Consider the following 18,870-nt stretch of genomic DNA (forward strand, 5'->3'; position numbering starts at 1 on the left):
TTATCCACTCGATGTGCCAACTAAAGATATGCCAGAGTCTCATATTTTGAATTTTTATCTTATGCTGGATCATTTATGTTGAACCAATTAGAGATTTTGCTTCCCATTAATTCTTTTTTTCACTCATCTGAAACTTTAAACCAGATTTATGGGATCAACTAGCTGCTTCAAGTTTCTGCATACACGTCTTCCGACATTGTGGTATTACACAACCATCCTGTTCTGAGTACCTCTGCTGTCACTCCTGGCATGTACTCCTACACTCATTTAACCAGGGATGTTCCCTGGCTTGACAAAGGTAATGTGCCAAATCAGATTACAAAGTGTGATGAATGCAGCTCTGATGATCATAGTTGCTGAGTTGCTGTGGACTAAGTTCTGCACTGTTACATCCATTATGAATATATTCCATCTAACATGCACTTTAAAAAAAATCTATCTAAAAGAATGAATATTAATAAAAAAAGAATCAAGTTTAGAAGTTAACTATTCACATGGCTATTTTGTCAAACCCACAAGCGGCACTGATCTCTCACCTGGGCAAGAGCCTGGATGCTGGTGTTAATGTCACTACTTGCCACCTGCGACACAACAAAATTGATAGTAGAATCAGTGGTGCCATGCATCTCATCATAGTGTGGAGAAACTGAACGATTTCTGAAATATTGAAGGAAATCCAAGGTGAAGCTCAAACAAAAATTACACAGGTTATGGTGAAGAGGATGCCATTTGACACCAAGTCATGCCAGGGCACATTAGGCACAGATAGCATTTCTTGTACTTAATCCATTTTCAAAAATTTATCCAACATCTATATCTTCCTTTTCTTGAGGCCGCAGCTGCTGCTTCTTTGGGGAAGAAGGACTGAAGTACAGACGTTCCATGCCAGTCATGCCCTCTGCCTCCAGGAGAAGATTTTCTTTGGTTCCTGATCAGTACCAACTTTCCTCTTCATAACTATGACATGCCTTGAAAAGAAATTTTGCATCCCTATTTCTATTTGCCTCCACCGCACCCCCCCCAACCCTAAAGGCTTTCTCACACCGTCTCGCTTCCTCTCCCTTCTGATTTTTTTCCTCCCCATAATGAGCCTTCTTTTCAATTGCGATATTAGATTGACTCGTCATATGATTTTTGTCTGCTTTTTTTTAAAAAAACTTCAATGAGATCTGGATTTAATTGCCCCATCTTTCTCCTTTATGTGAATGTACCTAGACTACCTAAACCATCTTCTCAGACTCTAAATGTTCAATTAGAGGTTTGCCAATCTCAAATTCCAATTTACTTGGGCCAGATCTTTTCTCGTACCTTTGGAGTTAGCCCCTCGGTGTCTTTTTAAATTTATATCACTGATTTAGCAAGGGGATAGACACTGCGATATAAAAGTGAAATTGAGAAAGGTATTACAGAAGGGATTGGTGAAGGACAGCACTATAGCAAGATCCAGCATCATTTTAGACAAGACACAAGTAAGGGAATTTAAGGAGTTTGATGATTCAGTTTGAAGAAATGCATTGCAGACTTGTATTAGACAAGGTTGAACAGCTGCAGGCATAATAAGCCACATTCATTATAGTATTGCTGAAATAACAATTATACTGGTGGCCTTAAAAGGAATAATTGGGTATTTAATACAAGATACTCATGAGAAGAGCGGTCCATATTCATGGACTTAGAAGCTTAACGAAAGCCATGATCCCTATTTCATAAAAGATCCCATACCAAGCCCTGCCCAACCTCATGCCCAAGTCCACCAATGCTTTCTTCTATAGTTGTCAGAAGCTGAATAGTCAAGAAATTGCTTTGGACACTTCAAATATTCCTTGCTCCTTCATTGCTATTATAGGTTATAAAACTCAAGTTACCTTTTGTCATTACACCTTGACTTTTGTACATCTAACCCCACTGTAAATCAGTTCCTGTATCTGCTACCAACCAGAAGAACATAGAAAATTCCCAGCCATGAAATGGTGCCTCTTATTTTTTTCCTCTAACCAAAGAGACTTTGTCCTCAACTGCTCCAGAACACCCTCCCTCCAGAACTACAATATACCCTTTCAAAACTGCCTTGCTCGCTTTCCTTCCCATCCCATCCCAATCGTTCCTGAACAGAGTATCCAGAAATATTTACTACCCAATCCTACCCTTTATGCCAGATTTTAGTTTCCTGCAGCATAATAGTCCCATATTGTTAATAATCCCATTTGGTTTATTGCATCCGCAGCTGTCCAACTTTGTCTTATATGTTATTTCTTTAATGCACAGTAAACCTATCTTAGGCTTTGCTCTTCCTCTAGGTCTGATCCCATGTTAAAAAAAGTGCTATTTCTTGCTTCTAGTGCTCTCCCCTGCTTCACATTTCATCTTCATTGCTACATACTGGTGCCTATCTTTTTGTCACATCAGTTTAACATTCACCACGATCACCCAAAGCACTAAAACTTTCCTGCAAAGATATTGAGTCCAGCTCCACTGAAGTGCACCCTACCCTACCTCTGCAGTTTTGCACCCACAGAAAAAGTCATGAAGTCCCAGCATGCTTTAGCTCTCCCTTCCGCATCATTTCCTTGCAAATCTAGTTATCAACATTATCTTCCTACTTCTATATTCAATAAAGCATAGCACTGAAGTAAACCAAAGATTAGTAATTCTGTGGGTCCTGCTTCTTAAATTCTCTTCCAACTCTTCCCTTTTTCAGCCTAGGCATTGCTTCCAACATGTGCCACAACTTCCAGTTTACTCCTTTTCCCCTGCAGAATACACTGCACCCCCTCATGGATGTCCTTTATTCTGGCAACTAGACAGCAACACATGCCAATTCACATTGATGGCTGCAGACTGTCTGGCTGCCCCATCCCAGAAAAAATTATGGAATCGCCCATGACTACTGTATTTCTATACTTTATGCTACATACTAAACACCCATTATGCCACCTGCAGCTGGTAAAGGCACTTAGCTGATTGTTTCCTGTGAGCTCTTATGTACAAAGCATTTACATTACAGTAACCAAGTATTACCATCAGAAAGAACCATTTGTTACTTAAATGGTACATTAGAAAGTAATGAAATGGGTAGAAATGCAGAGTTGGGAGTTGGAACAAGATTTTGAGCAGGATGCTTGAAAAGAGGTGAGTCCCTGTGCCTGAGCTGGTGAGTTTCGATTTGCAAGAGTCTGAAGGAGGCACATTTGCAAATTGTTACCTGCTGATTGGCTTATCAACAGCAGCAAATAAAGGTAAGGGCAAGTATAAGCGAAGCAGCCATTTTGGGAGGGGCCATTGTGTGAGCAGCCAGTGTTGGAGTGGGAAGCAAGTCTCCAGTAATTGCCTTTCTTTCTTTGACTGTGTTCCCTGTAGTGCAGAGTAGTGAGAATGACTCCAGGGTCAGTGGTGTGTTCAGCTTGTGAGATGTGGGAGTTCTGGGAGACATCCAGTCTCCCTGATAACTACATCTGCACAAAGTGCATCCAGCTGCAACTCCTTACCGACAGGGTTAGGGAACTGGAGCTGCAGCTCCTACGGGATACGGAGTACATAGACAACAGCTACGGGGAGGCAGTCACTCCAAGACTGCAGGAGGCAAGTAGCTGGGTGACTGTCAGGAGAAGGATGGAGAATAAGCAGATAGTGCAGAGTACCCCTGAGGCTGTTCCCGTCAATAACAGGTATACCGCTTTGGATACTATTGGGGGTGGGGGGGACGGCCTACCAGACCCTTTAGCCAGAGGGTTGTGGATTTATGGAATTCTTTGCCACATACAGCTGTGGAGGCTCGATCATTGGGGTGTTTAAGGAGGTTGATAGGTATCTAATTAGTCAGGGTATCAAGGGATATGGGGAAAAAGGCTGGGAATTGGAGCTAGATGGGAGAATAGTTCAGCTCATGGTGAAGTGGCAGAGCAGACTCGATGGGCCTTCTGCTCCTTTGTCTTGTGATCTTGAGACCAGGTCCCTGGCACTGAGCCTGGTCGCGTGGTGCAGAAGGGAAGGGGGAGAAGAGGAGAGCGGTATTGACAGGAGATTCTGTGGACGTGAAAGAAACTCCCGGATGGTATGTTGCCTCCCTGGTGCCAGGGTCAGGGACGTCTCTGAGTCCACAGCATTCTGAAGGGGGAGGGTGAACAGCCAGAAGTTGTGGTACATATTGGTACGTACCAATGACATAGGTAGGAAAAGAGAACTGCTAGAACTGTTGGGGAGGGTTTAAACTAGTTTGGCAGGGGGATGGGTACCAGAGTGATAGGTCAGAGCTTGGTTCATTTACTGTACAAGTAGATGCAGAGTGTAGAAAGACTGAGGAAGGATAGGCAGTTCAAAGAGCAAAATTGCAGTCAGTTGGATGGGCTGAAGTGTGTCTAATGTAAGTATCATCAGGAATAAGGCTAATGAACTGAGTTAGTAGGTGGAACTATGACGTGGTGGCCAATACAGAGACTTGGCTGTCACAAGGGGAGGAATGGCTGCTGGATATTCTGGGGTTTAGAGGTTTCAAAAAGGACGGGGACAGAGGTAAAAGAGGTGGGGGAGTGGCTTTGCTGATCAGGGACAGTGTGACAGAGGAATCGTCCACTGAGTCAGTGTGGGTGGAAGTCAGAAACAGAAAAGGAGAGATCACTCTACTGGGAGTATTCTACAGACCCCCCAATAGCAGCAAGAGATGCTGAGGAGCAGATCAGGAGGCAGATTTGAGAGGTGCAAAAATAACAGGATGGTTGTCATGAGTGATTTCAACTTCCCTAATATTGATTGGCACCTCCTTAATGCAATGGGGATAGATGGGACGGAGTTTGTTCGGTGTGCACAGGAAGGATTCCTGACAGTATATGGACAGGCCAACTAGAGGAGAGGCCATTCTGGACCTGGTACTAGGCAATGAGCCCGATCAGGTTTCAGATCTCTCGGAGGGAGAGCATTTTGGAGATAGTGACCACAAATCCTTGACCTTTACCATAGCCTTGGAGAGGGATAGGAGCAGACGATACAGTAAAGTATTTAACTGGGGGAGGGGGAATTATGATGCTATTAGGCAGGAACTTGGGAGCGTAAATTGGGAACAGATGTTCTTGGAAGTGTACAGCAGAAATGTGGAGGTTATTTAAGGAACACTGGCATGGAGCTCTGGATAAGTTTGTCCCATTGAGGCAGGGTAAGGATGGTAGAGTGAAGGAACTGTGGTTGACACGAGATGCAGAATATCTTGTCAAGAGGAAGAAAGAAGGTTACCTAAGGTTTAGAAAGCATGGATCAGACAGGGCTCTGGAGAGTTACAAGGTAGCCAGGAGGGAGCTTAAGAATGGACTTAGGAGAGCTAGAAGGGGGCATGAGAATTCCTTGGCGAGTAGGATCAAGGAAAATCAAGGCGTTCTACACATATGTGAAGAATAAGAGGATGACTAGAGTGAGTGTAGGACCGATCAGGGATAAAAGAGGTAACGTGTCTGGAGTCAGAAGAGGTAGGGGAGGTCCCTAATGAATACTTTGCTTCAGTATTTACCAGAGAGAGAGAGCAACCTTGACATTTGTGAGGATGGCGTACAACAGACTGATATGCTAGGGCGTGTTAATGTGAGGAAAGAGGATGTGCTGGAACTATTGAAAGACATTAGGATAGATAAATCACTGGGGCCAGACGGGATATATCCGAGGTTACTACGGGAAGCTGGGGAAGAGATTGCTGCATCTTTGGCAACGATCTTTGTGTCCTCACTGGCCACAGGAGTAGTGCTGGATGATTGGAGGGTGGCAAATGTTATTCCTTCAAGAAAAGAAGTAGGGATGACCCTGGGAACTACAGACCAATGCGTGTTTCTTCAGTGCTGGGCAAATTACTGCAGATTCTTACAGAAAGGATTTATGGGCATTTAGAGAAGCATAAGCTGATTAGGGACAGTCAACATGGCTTTGAGAGGGGCAGGTCATGCCTCATGAGCCTGATAGAATTCTCTGAGGATGTGACAAAGCACATTGATGAAGGTAGAGCAGTGGATTTTAGTAAGGCGTTTGATAAGGTTCCTCATGGAAGGCTTATTCAGAAAGTCAGGAGGCATGGGATCCAGGGAATCTTGGCTGTGTGGATTCAGGATTGGCTTGCCCATAGAAGACAAAGGGTGGTGGTAGATGGAGTGTATTCTGCCTGGAGGTCAGTGACCAGTGGTGTTCTGCAGGGTTCTGTTCTGGGACCCCCGCTCTTTGTGATTTTTTTTAATATAAATGACTTGGATGAGGATGTGGAAGGGTGGGTTAGTAAGTTTGCTGATGATACAAAGGTAGGTGGTGTTATGGATCGTGTAGGAGGTTGCTGTAGATTACAACAGGATACTGATAGAATGCAGACTTGGGCTGAGAAGTGGCAGATGGAGTTCAACCCCGATAAGTGTGAAGAGATACACTTTGGAAGATCGAATATAAAGGCAGAATACAAGGTTCATGCCTGGATTCTTAGCAGTATGGAGTAACAAAGGGATCTTGGAGTTCACGTCCATAGATCTCTCAAGGTTGCCACACAGGTCGACAGGGTTAAGGCGTATGGTATGTTGGCCTTCATTAGTCGGGGTATCGAGTTCAAGAGCCGCGAGGTGATGTTGCAGCTCTATAAAACTCTGGTCAGACCACACTTGGAGTATTGTGTTCCGTTCTGGTTGCCTCATTATAGAAAGGATGTGGAAGCTTTAGAGGGTGCAGAGGAGATTTACCAGGATGTTGCCTGGATTGGAAGAAGGTACAAGGGGGATGTCAGGGTTAAGTTTTTTTTTAAAAACACAGAGTGGTGGGTGCATGGAATGCACTACTGGCAGAGGTTGTGGGGGCAGATACATCAGGGACATTTAAGAGACTCTTAGATAGACACATAAATGATAGAAAAATAGGGGGCTATGTGGGAGGGAAGGGTTAGATAGATATTAGAACAGGATAAGATATCGGCACAGCATTATGGGCTGAAGGGCCTGTACTGCGCTGTGGTGTTCTATATTCTATGACTGTGGCTGGTAGGGTTTGCATTCTTGAATGAAGTCTAATTTATCACAGCTTAGGTAATCAAATGTCAAGTACACTCAAGAAAGCATCCCTTTAATTTCAATTTTCAGCTAAAGGGCAATGAACACTGCAAAAACTTTAGTTTTCACCCTAAATTCTGCTCAAGATGAATTTATGTACATACAAGTAACATTATGTGACAGATGTGAGGAGCAGAGAGAAACTTAAACAAAAAAGATGGCTTTTGGAAGATTACTGAAAGGTATCAATGGCACTCTGAGTGACTGGTTCAATTATGCAAAGGGCAGGTGAGGAAAGGGGTCTTTCAGTCAAGTAACTGTTCATACAAAAGATGGAAATTTGGAAAAGCTGCATGGGCTGAAAGACACTTTCAACAGCTCACCTGAAAAGGATGAACAAATAGAAAAGTAGAATTTTACAGAGTACCAATTTCAGAATCCAACAAAATCTTCACTAAGTACAGCCTGTTCTATCATATTTCAATTCTAATGCACTAATGTGATGACTTACTTTGGTTCTGGAATGCAAACAGGTTCATAGAGCTCATCAAGCTTGTGCTGTACCAGATCTGGTAATTCACATCCACCAGCATTGTTGTCATTTTCAATTTCATCAAGGTCCAGTTGGAACTCCTTTGGAATCGTGTGAGTAGACTCAGATGCAGAGTGTGCATTACTGGAACGTGCCTGACTGCAAGAGATATTTAACGCAAAAATGATAATATTTCATAATTTTTACTAACAAGAAACTCCAAAGTGCTGGAGGTGTTTTACAAGCATTTGAAACAAACAATTTCTTATATTAATCACCATTACCCACCCCAGCCCCCCTCCCTACTTGCACTCAAATGGGTTTAATTTGATTGGACTTATGGATCAAATGCTTCAATCATTTTCCAGTATCTTGTTTGAGTGGACATTTTCAGGCACACAGTTCACTGATTTGACCCAATTTCAGTGAATACCTTCCAGCTAGTGTCAATAGACAACAATTATTGTGACAAGCAGCAAATTTCTTCTGTCACTCAGGAACATGGAAGCAAATTGTAGCACTCAAACACCCTAGCTGAGAGCAGCTATCTTAGCTCAAACCAGAACATAAACCTGGCAACATCTGGTGCACAGAGCTTAACTATACACATTTTGATGAGCCATGGCTTTAATGTTAACCAAATATGAAGTATCCCAACATCAAGAACTACAAAACCACCACTGAAAAAAGTACATTTCAAACTGCATTGCTTTCAATGTTTACAACAAATCCTAGAAATAATAATGTTGATCAGTCAAGTGATTTTAACCCTTACTGGGCAACTAGGTCTGTTGCTGGATGAAGCTTTGCATTAAATTAGACTTTGCTGCACTTATTTAACATTTGAGAAACAGAGCACATCTTCAAACTATTTCAACATGTTTTAATTTCTGGGAAGCAATTTGTGTACGATTGAACAGAATTGAAGAACTGCCATATTAGTCGTGAATGGCAGCCATTATGCTGGTTTGGCAGCAGAACACTGCCAACCAACAATTAATAACAAGTTTTACTTACATTCGATAGGTTCGATACATTATTCTTTCCAGGGAAATGCGGTGAAAAAAGTCAGAAGACAGATTTAGACAAAATAAAATGTTTAAGCACAAATATAAGAGCAACAGACAAAGCACAACAAAAAAGGTTAAGCGGAGGAAATAGCATTTGCTCTCAATGCCAACTGGCTTAAAACTGCTTTTGATGAGTTAGAGGTAGAATTCCAACTCATTCAACACAAGGCTTCAATATATTCCATCCTTCCCCCAATATTATTAACTTACTCTGGCAGGGTAGCAGAGGGAGTAGAATTACTTCAGATCCTACATTAACACCCATAAGTAAACCTATCATACCTTGGAGAGAAGGCTGCTGGTGAAACAGCTGAAGACTGGATGAATAAAAGGTACTGTATCTGTATCTTAAGATACCAGTAGTGAGGAGGGAGTTAGTTCAAGCAATTTAATCCCCAAAATTTGCACATTGTACCTTTACTGGGATATAATCACCTTCTGCCTCAAATCTTACAATTATGCCAAAAAAGTAGAATCATTATGCTAAATGCAATTAACAAAGTACACAAATCACTTTAATAAGATGTTTTAGAGGCACTCAATGATCCTAATTCCCTCAGATCTAACTTGTATATTAAAGTCCTGTAGTTGTTAATCAATTACTTTAAAAGTCCTGAGATGCAAATCAGATGACAGGCTTGACCTCAATGGATAAACTTGACTTGTTGCTCTGTTCCAATATGGAACATGCATTTCCATCTTGATTTAACATTAGTTTGAAAACTCATCCTGCAATAGCTAAGCTTTACAAATCAAAATGTTAACTACAGCCATTTTAACTCATCGTATCACAGACTTTGTTCTACATGTCCTTCCTCCTCTCCTATTGAAAACCAGCTTGCATCTCTTTCCCTGTTCTGGCAAAGGATAACAGGTCCAAAAAGCTGTTCTTTTTATGGATGCTGCCTCACCTGCTGAGATTTTGCAGCATTTTGTTTTTGTTGCAGCTAAGCTTTGCGTATATATATTATGGCAATCATTTAAAAAAAGCAAATAAAAAACACAGACCATCCTTATAGCAGAATTTAGTCTGAAACTATGCGCAAGACCAATCAACTCCAAACCACATTAATCAGTCTTGCTTCAAATAAGACAATCAAGGCACGTCAAGGCAGACTTTGACCAAGTATAGCTTAAGATGATACAGGTAACCACTGCATTATAGCCATTTGGGTAACAGAAATTTGCCCTTACGGAATTCACAAATCATTATTTCGTATCTCAAAACTTGGGATTAAGTGGAAAAAAGTGTACTTTACTGTTTAGGGCTTCAAAGCAGCAGCCTGGCCCAACTACCTTCAGCGGCTTCAGCCAAGGCATTTCAGCTAATATACCACAAATAGCAGTTTGCTTCAGTGGCTCATATCCCAAAATTACCACGCCTTTCCACTCAATCCTCAAATCTGTGGTTGCATCCATCAATCCAGAAATATTGTATGCAACTTGCTCAAATCAAGTTTCCATGATTGTCATAGTACTGAAGCAACCCTCAAAGTACCAAAATAAAGCTGTGCAACTGATCATTTTTTACCAACACTCTTGAATTCAGCTGAACGCATCATTCATCTCAACCTCACATTTGATGTCCAGTTGTATGGACGTCACTGATCAATTCCTTCTCATGATCACAGCCATAGAATCACTTGCAACAGCTCCTCAATCCATTTCTATAATGTTATCCCTCAGAGTCCTCCAATGATCTAGCCTTTTCCATTTGTGAAGGTATATCAAAAGCAATCCGAGCCAGATTCACGACTTCAAGGGGAGCTGCTGACCAGATGTTCACTCCACCTTGCGTGCCAGCACTTCCTTTTAGTTTCATTGTAGAATTGGTTCCCTGAACCTCTCCAAAATCCTCCTTCAGTGTTCTTTGACAAAGCTTTGGTTCACCCAGCCAAATATCTTCTTATAGCATGCAGCCAGTGATTCACAAAGTTCTTGTTAAATTGCTTGGAAATGTTTGCTGCATTAAAGGGTGCTGTTGATTAAAGTTTTGAACTCCGTTTACAATTCCCCAGGTAAATTAAAATCCACAGATTTAAGAAGCAGCATCTAGACAAATAACATTTGCACTACATAATAGCCACCACAAATATCAAATAAAATTGAAGGGGCAGGTACAAGGAGCCAAATGAATTACTCCTGCCATTTTCTTATGTTCAGCAGATTATCCAATGCATTCAAACAGAGCAATTAGTCAAACTCCTACATTCAAATTACATGCCCTATATGATTCTCATTCCAAGGATCTTAGTTATTGATCAACCATGGGAATGAAGATGGGGCTGCAAGTTAGCCTCAAGGAGGAAAGACCCATGACATTTATTCCTTTGAGAATATATATTAAACACATTTCCAGCCTCCTCTTCAGGCAATTATTTACCATCTGTGCTCTCTGACAACCAATCTCTGCCAAGAGATACTCTTCACTTATCCTATCAAATTCTCTTAACTGTGTCTGCTTAAAGAGCAATCCCACTTTCTTCAGTCCACCTATCAATTCAGATATTTTGACAACAGGTAGTCATGTAACAAATTGGTAAGTTTTTGCTTAAATGTCAAGAGGTTATCCCTTGAGGAGCACTTTGATTAGAGAAGTTTGCATTTATTTTCTATAGAGTACAATTTTTTTTTAATCAAATGTTCAATAACATTTCTGTAGTGATTTACGACCTGACATTTTTGCTCTTGAAATCAGGATCTCAAAGGCATACTACAGAGAGAATACTGGGCAAAAAAGGACTTTGATCTTTGTTTGCAATACTTGTCCAGATAAAAAAGACACACAATTTGGTTCATCAGGTATTCTAGGCTCCCTTACAACAACAGTAATGTTAATGCTAAAGTAGTACTTAGTCCAGTACTGCAATACTGGAGAGACTAGTCAAACATTGCTCTCACTACCTAGCGTGAGTGTGTACTATTAGTCTTAAGCTTTAACAAAGAGATTACAAGCTGAATTCCTGCAATATACAAGTGCTGGGATCACATGCAAGAACATATTCAAGATGTTTTGTTACAAGGAATTTAGAGAGATATGGGCCAAACTCAGGCAAATGGGACTAGCTTGATGGGCATCATGGTCGACGTGGACGTGTTGGGCCGAAGGGCCTGTTTCCATGTTGTATTACTCTATGACTCCTCTTCTCTCATTTGTACCACAAAAGTGCAAATAAATTTTCATTTGATCTCATATACAACTGCCAATATCCAAAACCCAACACCTTCAAACTAATATGGAACACAACAGTAGTAGTTATGAGATTACAAGAATGCTTCCTGAAATTATGTTTAGAAATAGCTAAGAAACTAACAAACACGGTGGCCACTATTAACTGATGCAACTTTTGAAATCTTTAGCCCTGCACTATATTATGGGAAGTCTTAAAGTTTCATAATCTTAGCCTATTAGGCAACAAATTGATATATAATAGTTTCTGTGGAAACAACCATATTTGCTTGAAAAATGATTTTAATGAGCTGCTTAGGGAGTCATGTGCTTCGTTTTAATGGCAAAAAATGAAAAAATTCATAAATATAATCTCCAAAAAAAAAGTACTCGGACCCCAAAAGTATCTAAAAGTGCACTTTCACCACCCAACCTTCCTGTCATTTTTATGAAAGGACTGGCACGTTTTACTGAGCCTAAAGGTGGGAAACTTTACTTTCTAATATTTTACAGAAATTCAGTTCTTATGCTTTACAGCCTAGTATACTCAAGGGCCTTTCTATTCATTTGAAATTATTTAACAAAGATCCATGCAAACCAGGAGCACATCCTACATGTAGAGATTTGGATTATTTTACTTAAAGATTAGAACATTCAACAAACCATAACTAACTTCACCAATAATATCATAAGCTCCAGCCTTGCACTCCAAGCAAATCTTCTAAAGGTTTCTACCCATTGGGAAGTTGAGATCTCTAGAGCTCCTATTTTGCTGACCTACAGCCTGAAGCTCGCTATCTGGAAGAGCTCTCAAAGACTACCACGTATCTATTCTGTAGGCAATGTTATACATTTCATTTTACCTTCATCAAGAAGCCATTTAAGTCTGCAGCTTATCAGTGAGGATATCACTGCCAGAGCCAGGGTGGAAGCAGCATCTCCATAAAGACCAAAGCACATATAGCTCCACTACAGTGAGCACAGAAACATTTATTGAAACAGCACAGCAAAACACAAGTTTGCTGCCCTTCACCTATTTTTGAATTGCAATCAGGATAACACTGAACTGAGTCTTTATTGGTTACTTGGGAGGAAAATAATAGTATTGCAGGCAGGTGACAAGTTGCAAAACTGAAATTTAGTCTCACTGATGATGTGATCCCTTCACGAATAGTTCTGCTTGTATATTTTGGCCTGTACTTTTGAGGTTTCATCCCCATTTCCCAGAGCAGAAAAAGCACCAACAAGAGTCATCTTCATCTCGTGTCAAATTTTAACAAATCCCATCACCTTGATTAACAACCCATGAGAATGAACGCAAGCTCCGAGTCAATACTCAATTCTTGAGCTAGAATTCAACAGAAGCAATTTGGGAAGGGCTTCAGTGACTTTCTCAGCAAGTTTTTCCATTGGACAGCAAAGCGGAAAAATAATTGCTTCAGAAGCTATAGTGATGAGTTGTGCTGCTAAAAATATTAGAACCCTGTTTTGATTTAGGTTACCTGATCAGAGAATTTTCAGCTTGGAGGTCATGACATCTACTTGAAACTGCAAGTTTCAAGTAGTCCAACAATATATGAACACACCTTTCTTCAACGATTCAATTTATAATCGAACTTCCCACATTCCTTTGAAGAGACTAGTTTTGAGTGCTGATATTCCTTAAGTTACTAATGTTTCATTTACACATTTTTGCTATACTGCCATCGACTCTTTAGGGTACAGGTCTTCAATTTACAAATCTAATGTTCACCATAATGAATCGTTCACTCTCTGCCCATAGGAATACCCTGTAACAAAATATCCACAATGCATTTCACTCAGCTTTTGACTTGGAAAATATTTCACTTAACCCAACCCAGATTTTGCAAAAATACATTTCTTTCCTAAATCAAGGATGATTGTGTGTCCAGTTTTGACTTCTGTATACAAGGATATACTACCCTTGGAGCCAAGCAGCACAGATTAAAGAGATTGATTCCTAGGATGTAAGTCATACCCTATGAACCACATCCATCTTCTAAACTTCAGGGAATAATGAGGGGCTCCCAATAGAGAGACACAAGATTATACTGGGATTGACAAAGTTGACGTCAGTAGGTTGTTTATTCCAGCTGGAGACCACAGAGTTAGAGGGTATAATATCAGAAAAAAGGGTCAGTCACATAGGATGGATGAGAGATCTGCTTTTCACAATTGGTGGTCATAAATCTTCAGAATTCTCAACCCGAGACACAGAATCAACCGTAATATTACTGGGGAGGTGAGCAAGCCGGAAGAGCTTTGGAGCCAATTTTTTCTTCCTCTGCACCCTACTTTATTTTGAAAGTGGAAAGTAAAACGAAGCCTTAGCCACTTTATTTAAAGTAGGCTTTTAGCCAAAATTAAAACAATATGCAGGGGATGGAGAAATATGACAATGATCAATTGTCACAGTTTTAATAAATTTTACCCAAGATATGACGAAACTAAACTTGACAACATTGCTTGGTTTCAATCAATTTCTTCTAATAAATCATTAAAACCAGTGGAACTATGGATATGAACAGAAGAAACTGGTCTGTGCATTGAATAAAAACTGTTAATAGTGCCAAAAAGGTGGCCTTTCTTGGACTATTTGTATACAAGTTTGAGACATAATTAGAAAGCTTCAACCACTCTCAGAAAATTGTAGGCAATTCAGCAATGTATATAGCATACAATTTAAAGCTCATCTTTTGTTGTCCAGATGCATCAAGATCAAGTTAACATGAATACAATCTGCAGAAATGCACATTCAACAAAGCCAGTTGGATTACAAACCAGAAAGTATTCACTGAAAACTAGTCCACAACCCTTTTGATCATATTGTTCAGCAGATTATGACAAAGAGTAGTTATTCATCTGGGGAAATTTCAGGTTTAGTCCTAGTTTTTGCCATGACAAGTCAAGCTCAGTGGGAGTGGAGGCAGATGAATGAACCAGAGAGAGATTTGTGGTGTCGGACTAGCAGTTTTTGCAGACTATTTGATGTTACTTTTGTTAATACCCCAACATGTTTTTTTTAAAAACCATTATATAGTAAGGAAGCAGGAAATATAGACAATGTTAACCCCAGCTCTAGCTGCATTGTTAGGTTAGCAAAAAGAAAATGGCTGTAGTCCCAGTTCTTCCATATTTACCCATTGATGTTCATATCTGAATGGTGTGCAATCATACTGTTCAACTATTGTACTTTCACAAAATGGTCCACTGGCAATCTACATAACTAGTAACAGTTAGGCCATGGATTAATAGGGCAAACATCCTTAACACAAAGACAATTCCAAGGAAACAAACAAAGCAACAGATGAAAAAAATGCAACTGGTGCATTTTGTTAGATTTTACAAAAGTGAATTTCATACCAAATTATATTTATGTTTATGATTTTGGAAAGATTGCAACACATTGACATTCTTCAGGGCAAAATGCCTCCCTAATACCACATGAACAATCCCTGCCTCAACAACTATGCCTTACCTGATCAGCAATGGAGGAAAATATCAGCAATGGAGGAAAAATAGTATCTTAAAATCAATGCCCTCAAACTTAGGTTAACCAATTTACAACACACTTCAAGCAGGCCTACAGCAAACAGATGGGCCAATTCTATTAAGTTTACATGCTTCATAATTCTGGACATCACTTGGAAGGCAAAAAGCAGTGGTAATAAAATATAGCACTTCAGCTGGATCCAAAAATAAAGCAGGGGCCCCATGGGTAAAAGTTCTAATGTCAATATCCAGAAAGAATTTTTTTTTGCTGAATGCAGCAAATCTGAAGCCACACAATTCTACATAATATAATTGATATCATTAGTACTGGGAGGCAAAGCAAGCTAAGCATTCTGATATGGTAGCATCAAGAACCAGTTAATGTCAATAATCAGTTCTAAGTCAAAGCCTTGGCAACAGTTCGAAGTAGCAAGATCACTTCAGGTGCAATATGCTGCAACTAAATTCCTCCTCACTGTTTTTATTCTGATAAACTGAACTATTCATATGCATGTTTTATTTGATTTTAAAAACAACTTCTAGCTCAACAGCCAACTACCATCTACTGCTGCCTCTAATTATAAAGTGCTCAAATATACCTTGCATTTCTCCAAATGCTTGTCCCACTCACATACAACCATCCTTCTATGCACTTTACTTGTGCAGGTCCTCCCCAGGTTACGACAAAGCTCTGTTCCTGCAAACTGTTCGTAACCCAAACAGTTTGCAAGTCAGAAATGCACCTGTGAACCAAGTTCCCACATGGCAGAATATGCCTGCAGTAGCAGGCAAATTCATTCCACCAGTCTCCCATAAGCTCATTTGTATGTCGGGGCAGTACACAAGTCAGGCATTCATAAGCTGGGGTAGATCTGCATTAGTTTTCCCCCAATAAATAAACCTCAAAAAGTTTGTAGAAACCTTTAGAAAGAATGGTACAGGACAGGAATGGGGCCTTTTGGGCCATAATGTCCGTGCTGACCCCGATACCAATCCAAACTAATCCCATCTCCCTGCACACAATCGGTGTCCTCCATTCCCCTGTCTGCTTAAACCCCTCAAGTGCCACTATTGCATCTGCCTCCACCATCCCCAATAGCTCGTTTTTAATGAAGTCCTGCGCCTGTAAGTGTGGGGAGTGGGTTGCTGGAAGAGAAAACACTACTCAAACATACTTTGAGGGTACATACTGCTGGAGTACAGAATATGCCTGCAAAACCATCCCACTGGTCTCCCAAAAGCTATATCATACATACATAGGGGCTGTACACAACTCAAGCATTCATAAGCTGGGGTGGACCTGTATTAGCTTACCCCCATTTATTTAGCTCAGACCATAGAATCATAAAAATTTATGGTACAAAAGGCAGCCACTTGGCCTTGTATGTTCATGCCAGTCAAAAATGAACTTATTTACCATAACCATACTTCCAAGTTCTTGGCCCCCTTGTCCTACATGTTATGGCTTTTCAACAGTTCACCTAGAATACGTTTTAAAAAAATGTGGCAAGGGCTTGTAAATCAGGCAGCGAGTTCCAGACCCATCACATACCAAGTGAAATATTATTGCTTTAACTTCCTTATAATCCTACTGCAACTTAATTTTGTCTCCTAATTACTGACCTGTTAAGGGAAATAATTCCTACTTACCTTGCTGAGACATCTCATTATTCCTTCCCTTAATTTCAAGTTCTACAACACCACCTCCAGAACTCTCCATTTCATAGATCGAGACCTAATTTTTCCTTTCATGACTTGGCAATGACTCTTGTCTTATTACCAAAATGAGCTTTACGATGCTTTTTAGCCATGAAGGTTTGGATAGAAAATATGTTCAATCTTAAAATCATGAATCGCCTACCACGTACCCCAATTTGCATTACATTCATCTCAGGCAGAATTACAGTCAGGGACTTACAACTGGCATTACTATCTTAAGCTGGGAGGGAGACCTGGGTAAAAAGTTCATCAACAAAAGCTGATTTGCTCCATTATTAACAGCCTGCAGATAAAAATCAAGGCTGATAAGGTGGTCATTTTGATGCAAACACATCAAACCATCTCCATGGAGCCATAATATGGAAAGTAATCAACAGCTCCCACCACAGTGGGGAAAAAAGCAGCTAAGAAAGCTGGGTGGGGTTCAGACTTGTTTAAAAAAACCTTCAGGTACAATTACTTTTCAAAAGGAAATACATTTCAAATGCAAGTTTAACATCTCTTTTAAAATGCTAACAGGAAGAGTAAGAAGTGCAACAATAAAACTTTCCATTGCAGTCCAAAACCAAACTAACTACAAGCCAGTTACCTTCAGACTTTCAATGCAGTACTGAATTATCAAGGAACCCCATAAGATGCTTCTCCAGAGGATCAAATGCTAAATTTGTAATGACTGACTCGCGAAGATAGCAATCAATGTTTTAAATGGAAATTTTGCAATTTGAATACTGACACAAAATGCTGGCTACTGGTTGGAATATTCAGTAATAGACAAATGAAAATACAGAAAATGTTAATATTGTGTGACAGGATATAATAACTGCACACTTAAACACAGGGCCACCCTCCTCAAAGTCAATGCAATAAGATGTTTTGGATTATTCATTTCACCTTGAGTAATCAAGGAACAGGATATACCAAAAAAAACAGACCTGCCATTGATCTGGAATCCTGGTGGTGACTTGTTTCACATCTACATCATGGGACAAACCAACCTTTAAGGCTGGAAAGAAGCAGTATCTACATCAAGGATTTGGATCCAGTTTTTAAACAAAGATCAAATAAAGACTTTAGTCTACAAAAACACAAAATCCTTCAAGAATTTATGATTAAATTACCTAGAAAGCAGCTTCAAATCCAAAGAGATAGGGAATGGTTCTTTGGGATGAATTAATTGGGACATCATACAACCAGATGGATCCAGTTTTGAAATCTGTAGCTGCCTGGAGACAAATTGTTTGTTGTTCAGGTTCAACTTTAGTTGAACACTCTCAAAGGACCTGTCCAGCATATGATTTTCCTTGTTATTTTGAGATGCTGTTCAAAGTTTAACCATTCCCATCTGATTGAAATCATGCATCCAGATTACAAAACGTATACATACTTCAGTTTGGATGGCACTTCCTCACAGCCCTTTCGTGGCATGGCTGCATTTTGATTTATTCCTTGTGGTCTTTGAGTCTTTTCTTCCAGTTGTTTTATAGATACAGTTGTAGACTTTTTAGCTGATCTTTTAATTCTTTCCTCTAACATGCTCATCTCTTTCTCGGAAAGCTAGAAATTAAGAAAATGCAAGCAAATGATACGTGCGCTATTTCTTTCTCCTTATTATAAGTGTATTACCAAGTAACTATATTGCAAATAACTACTTAAAAGCCCAAAATGTACCAAATTTAGTTTTAGTACAAAGAACGAAACAGACTATGCAAACAAAAGACAGCTCAAGTTATAACTTGGGCAAGTCTATTCCAAAAGTTTGTATGGAAATACCAGTCTAAAATCAACACTTATTACTAAGAATTGTGCTTGCAAATAATCAGATAACTTAAAAGACAATCAATTAACGGTTGGCATAGATTGAAACAAATGAAC

The 18,870-nt window shown here is 40.0% G+C and overlaps 1 protein-coding gene across 4 annotated transcripts in view; it reads right to left on the reverse strand.

Annotated features, from left to right (window-relative positions):
• ckap5 (cytoskeleton associated protein 5) overlaps nt 1-18,870 on the reverse strand; it is an 81,473-nt gene that overhangs the window by 16,718 nt on the left and 45,885 nt on the right. For 3 of the 4 annotated variants that reach the window (XM_052029347.1, XM_052029345.1, XM_052029346.1), the window contains exons 33-36: nt 18,383-18,552; nt 8,545-8,568; nt 7,507-7,686; nt 537-657 (exon numbers count right to left, since the gene is read on the reverse strand). In XM_052029347.1, coding sequence (XP_051885307.1) covers nt 537-657; nt 7,507-7,686; nt 8,545-8,568; nt 18,383-18,552 — 495 coding nt within the window. The remainder of the gene's footprint in view (nt 1-536; nt 658-7,506; nt 7,687-8,544; nt 8,569-18,382; nt 18,553-18,870) is intronic. The other variant, XM_052029348.1, reaches the window with a different exon arrangement.

The sequence above is a fragment of the Pristis pectinata genome, chromosome 14 (genome assembly GCF_009764475.1).
Source record: "Pristis pectinata isolate sPriPec2 chromosome 14, sPriPec2.1.pri, whole genome shotgun sequence".
Classification (NCBI taxonomy): domain Eukaryota; kingdom Metazoa; phylum Chordata; class Chondrichthyes; order Rhinopristiformes; family Pristidae; genus Pristis; species Pristis pectinata.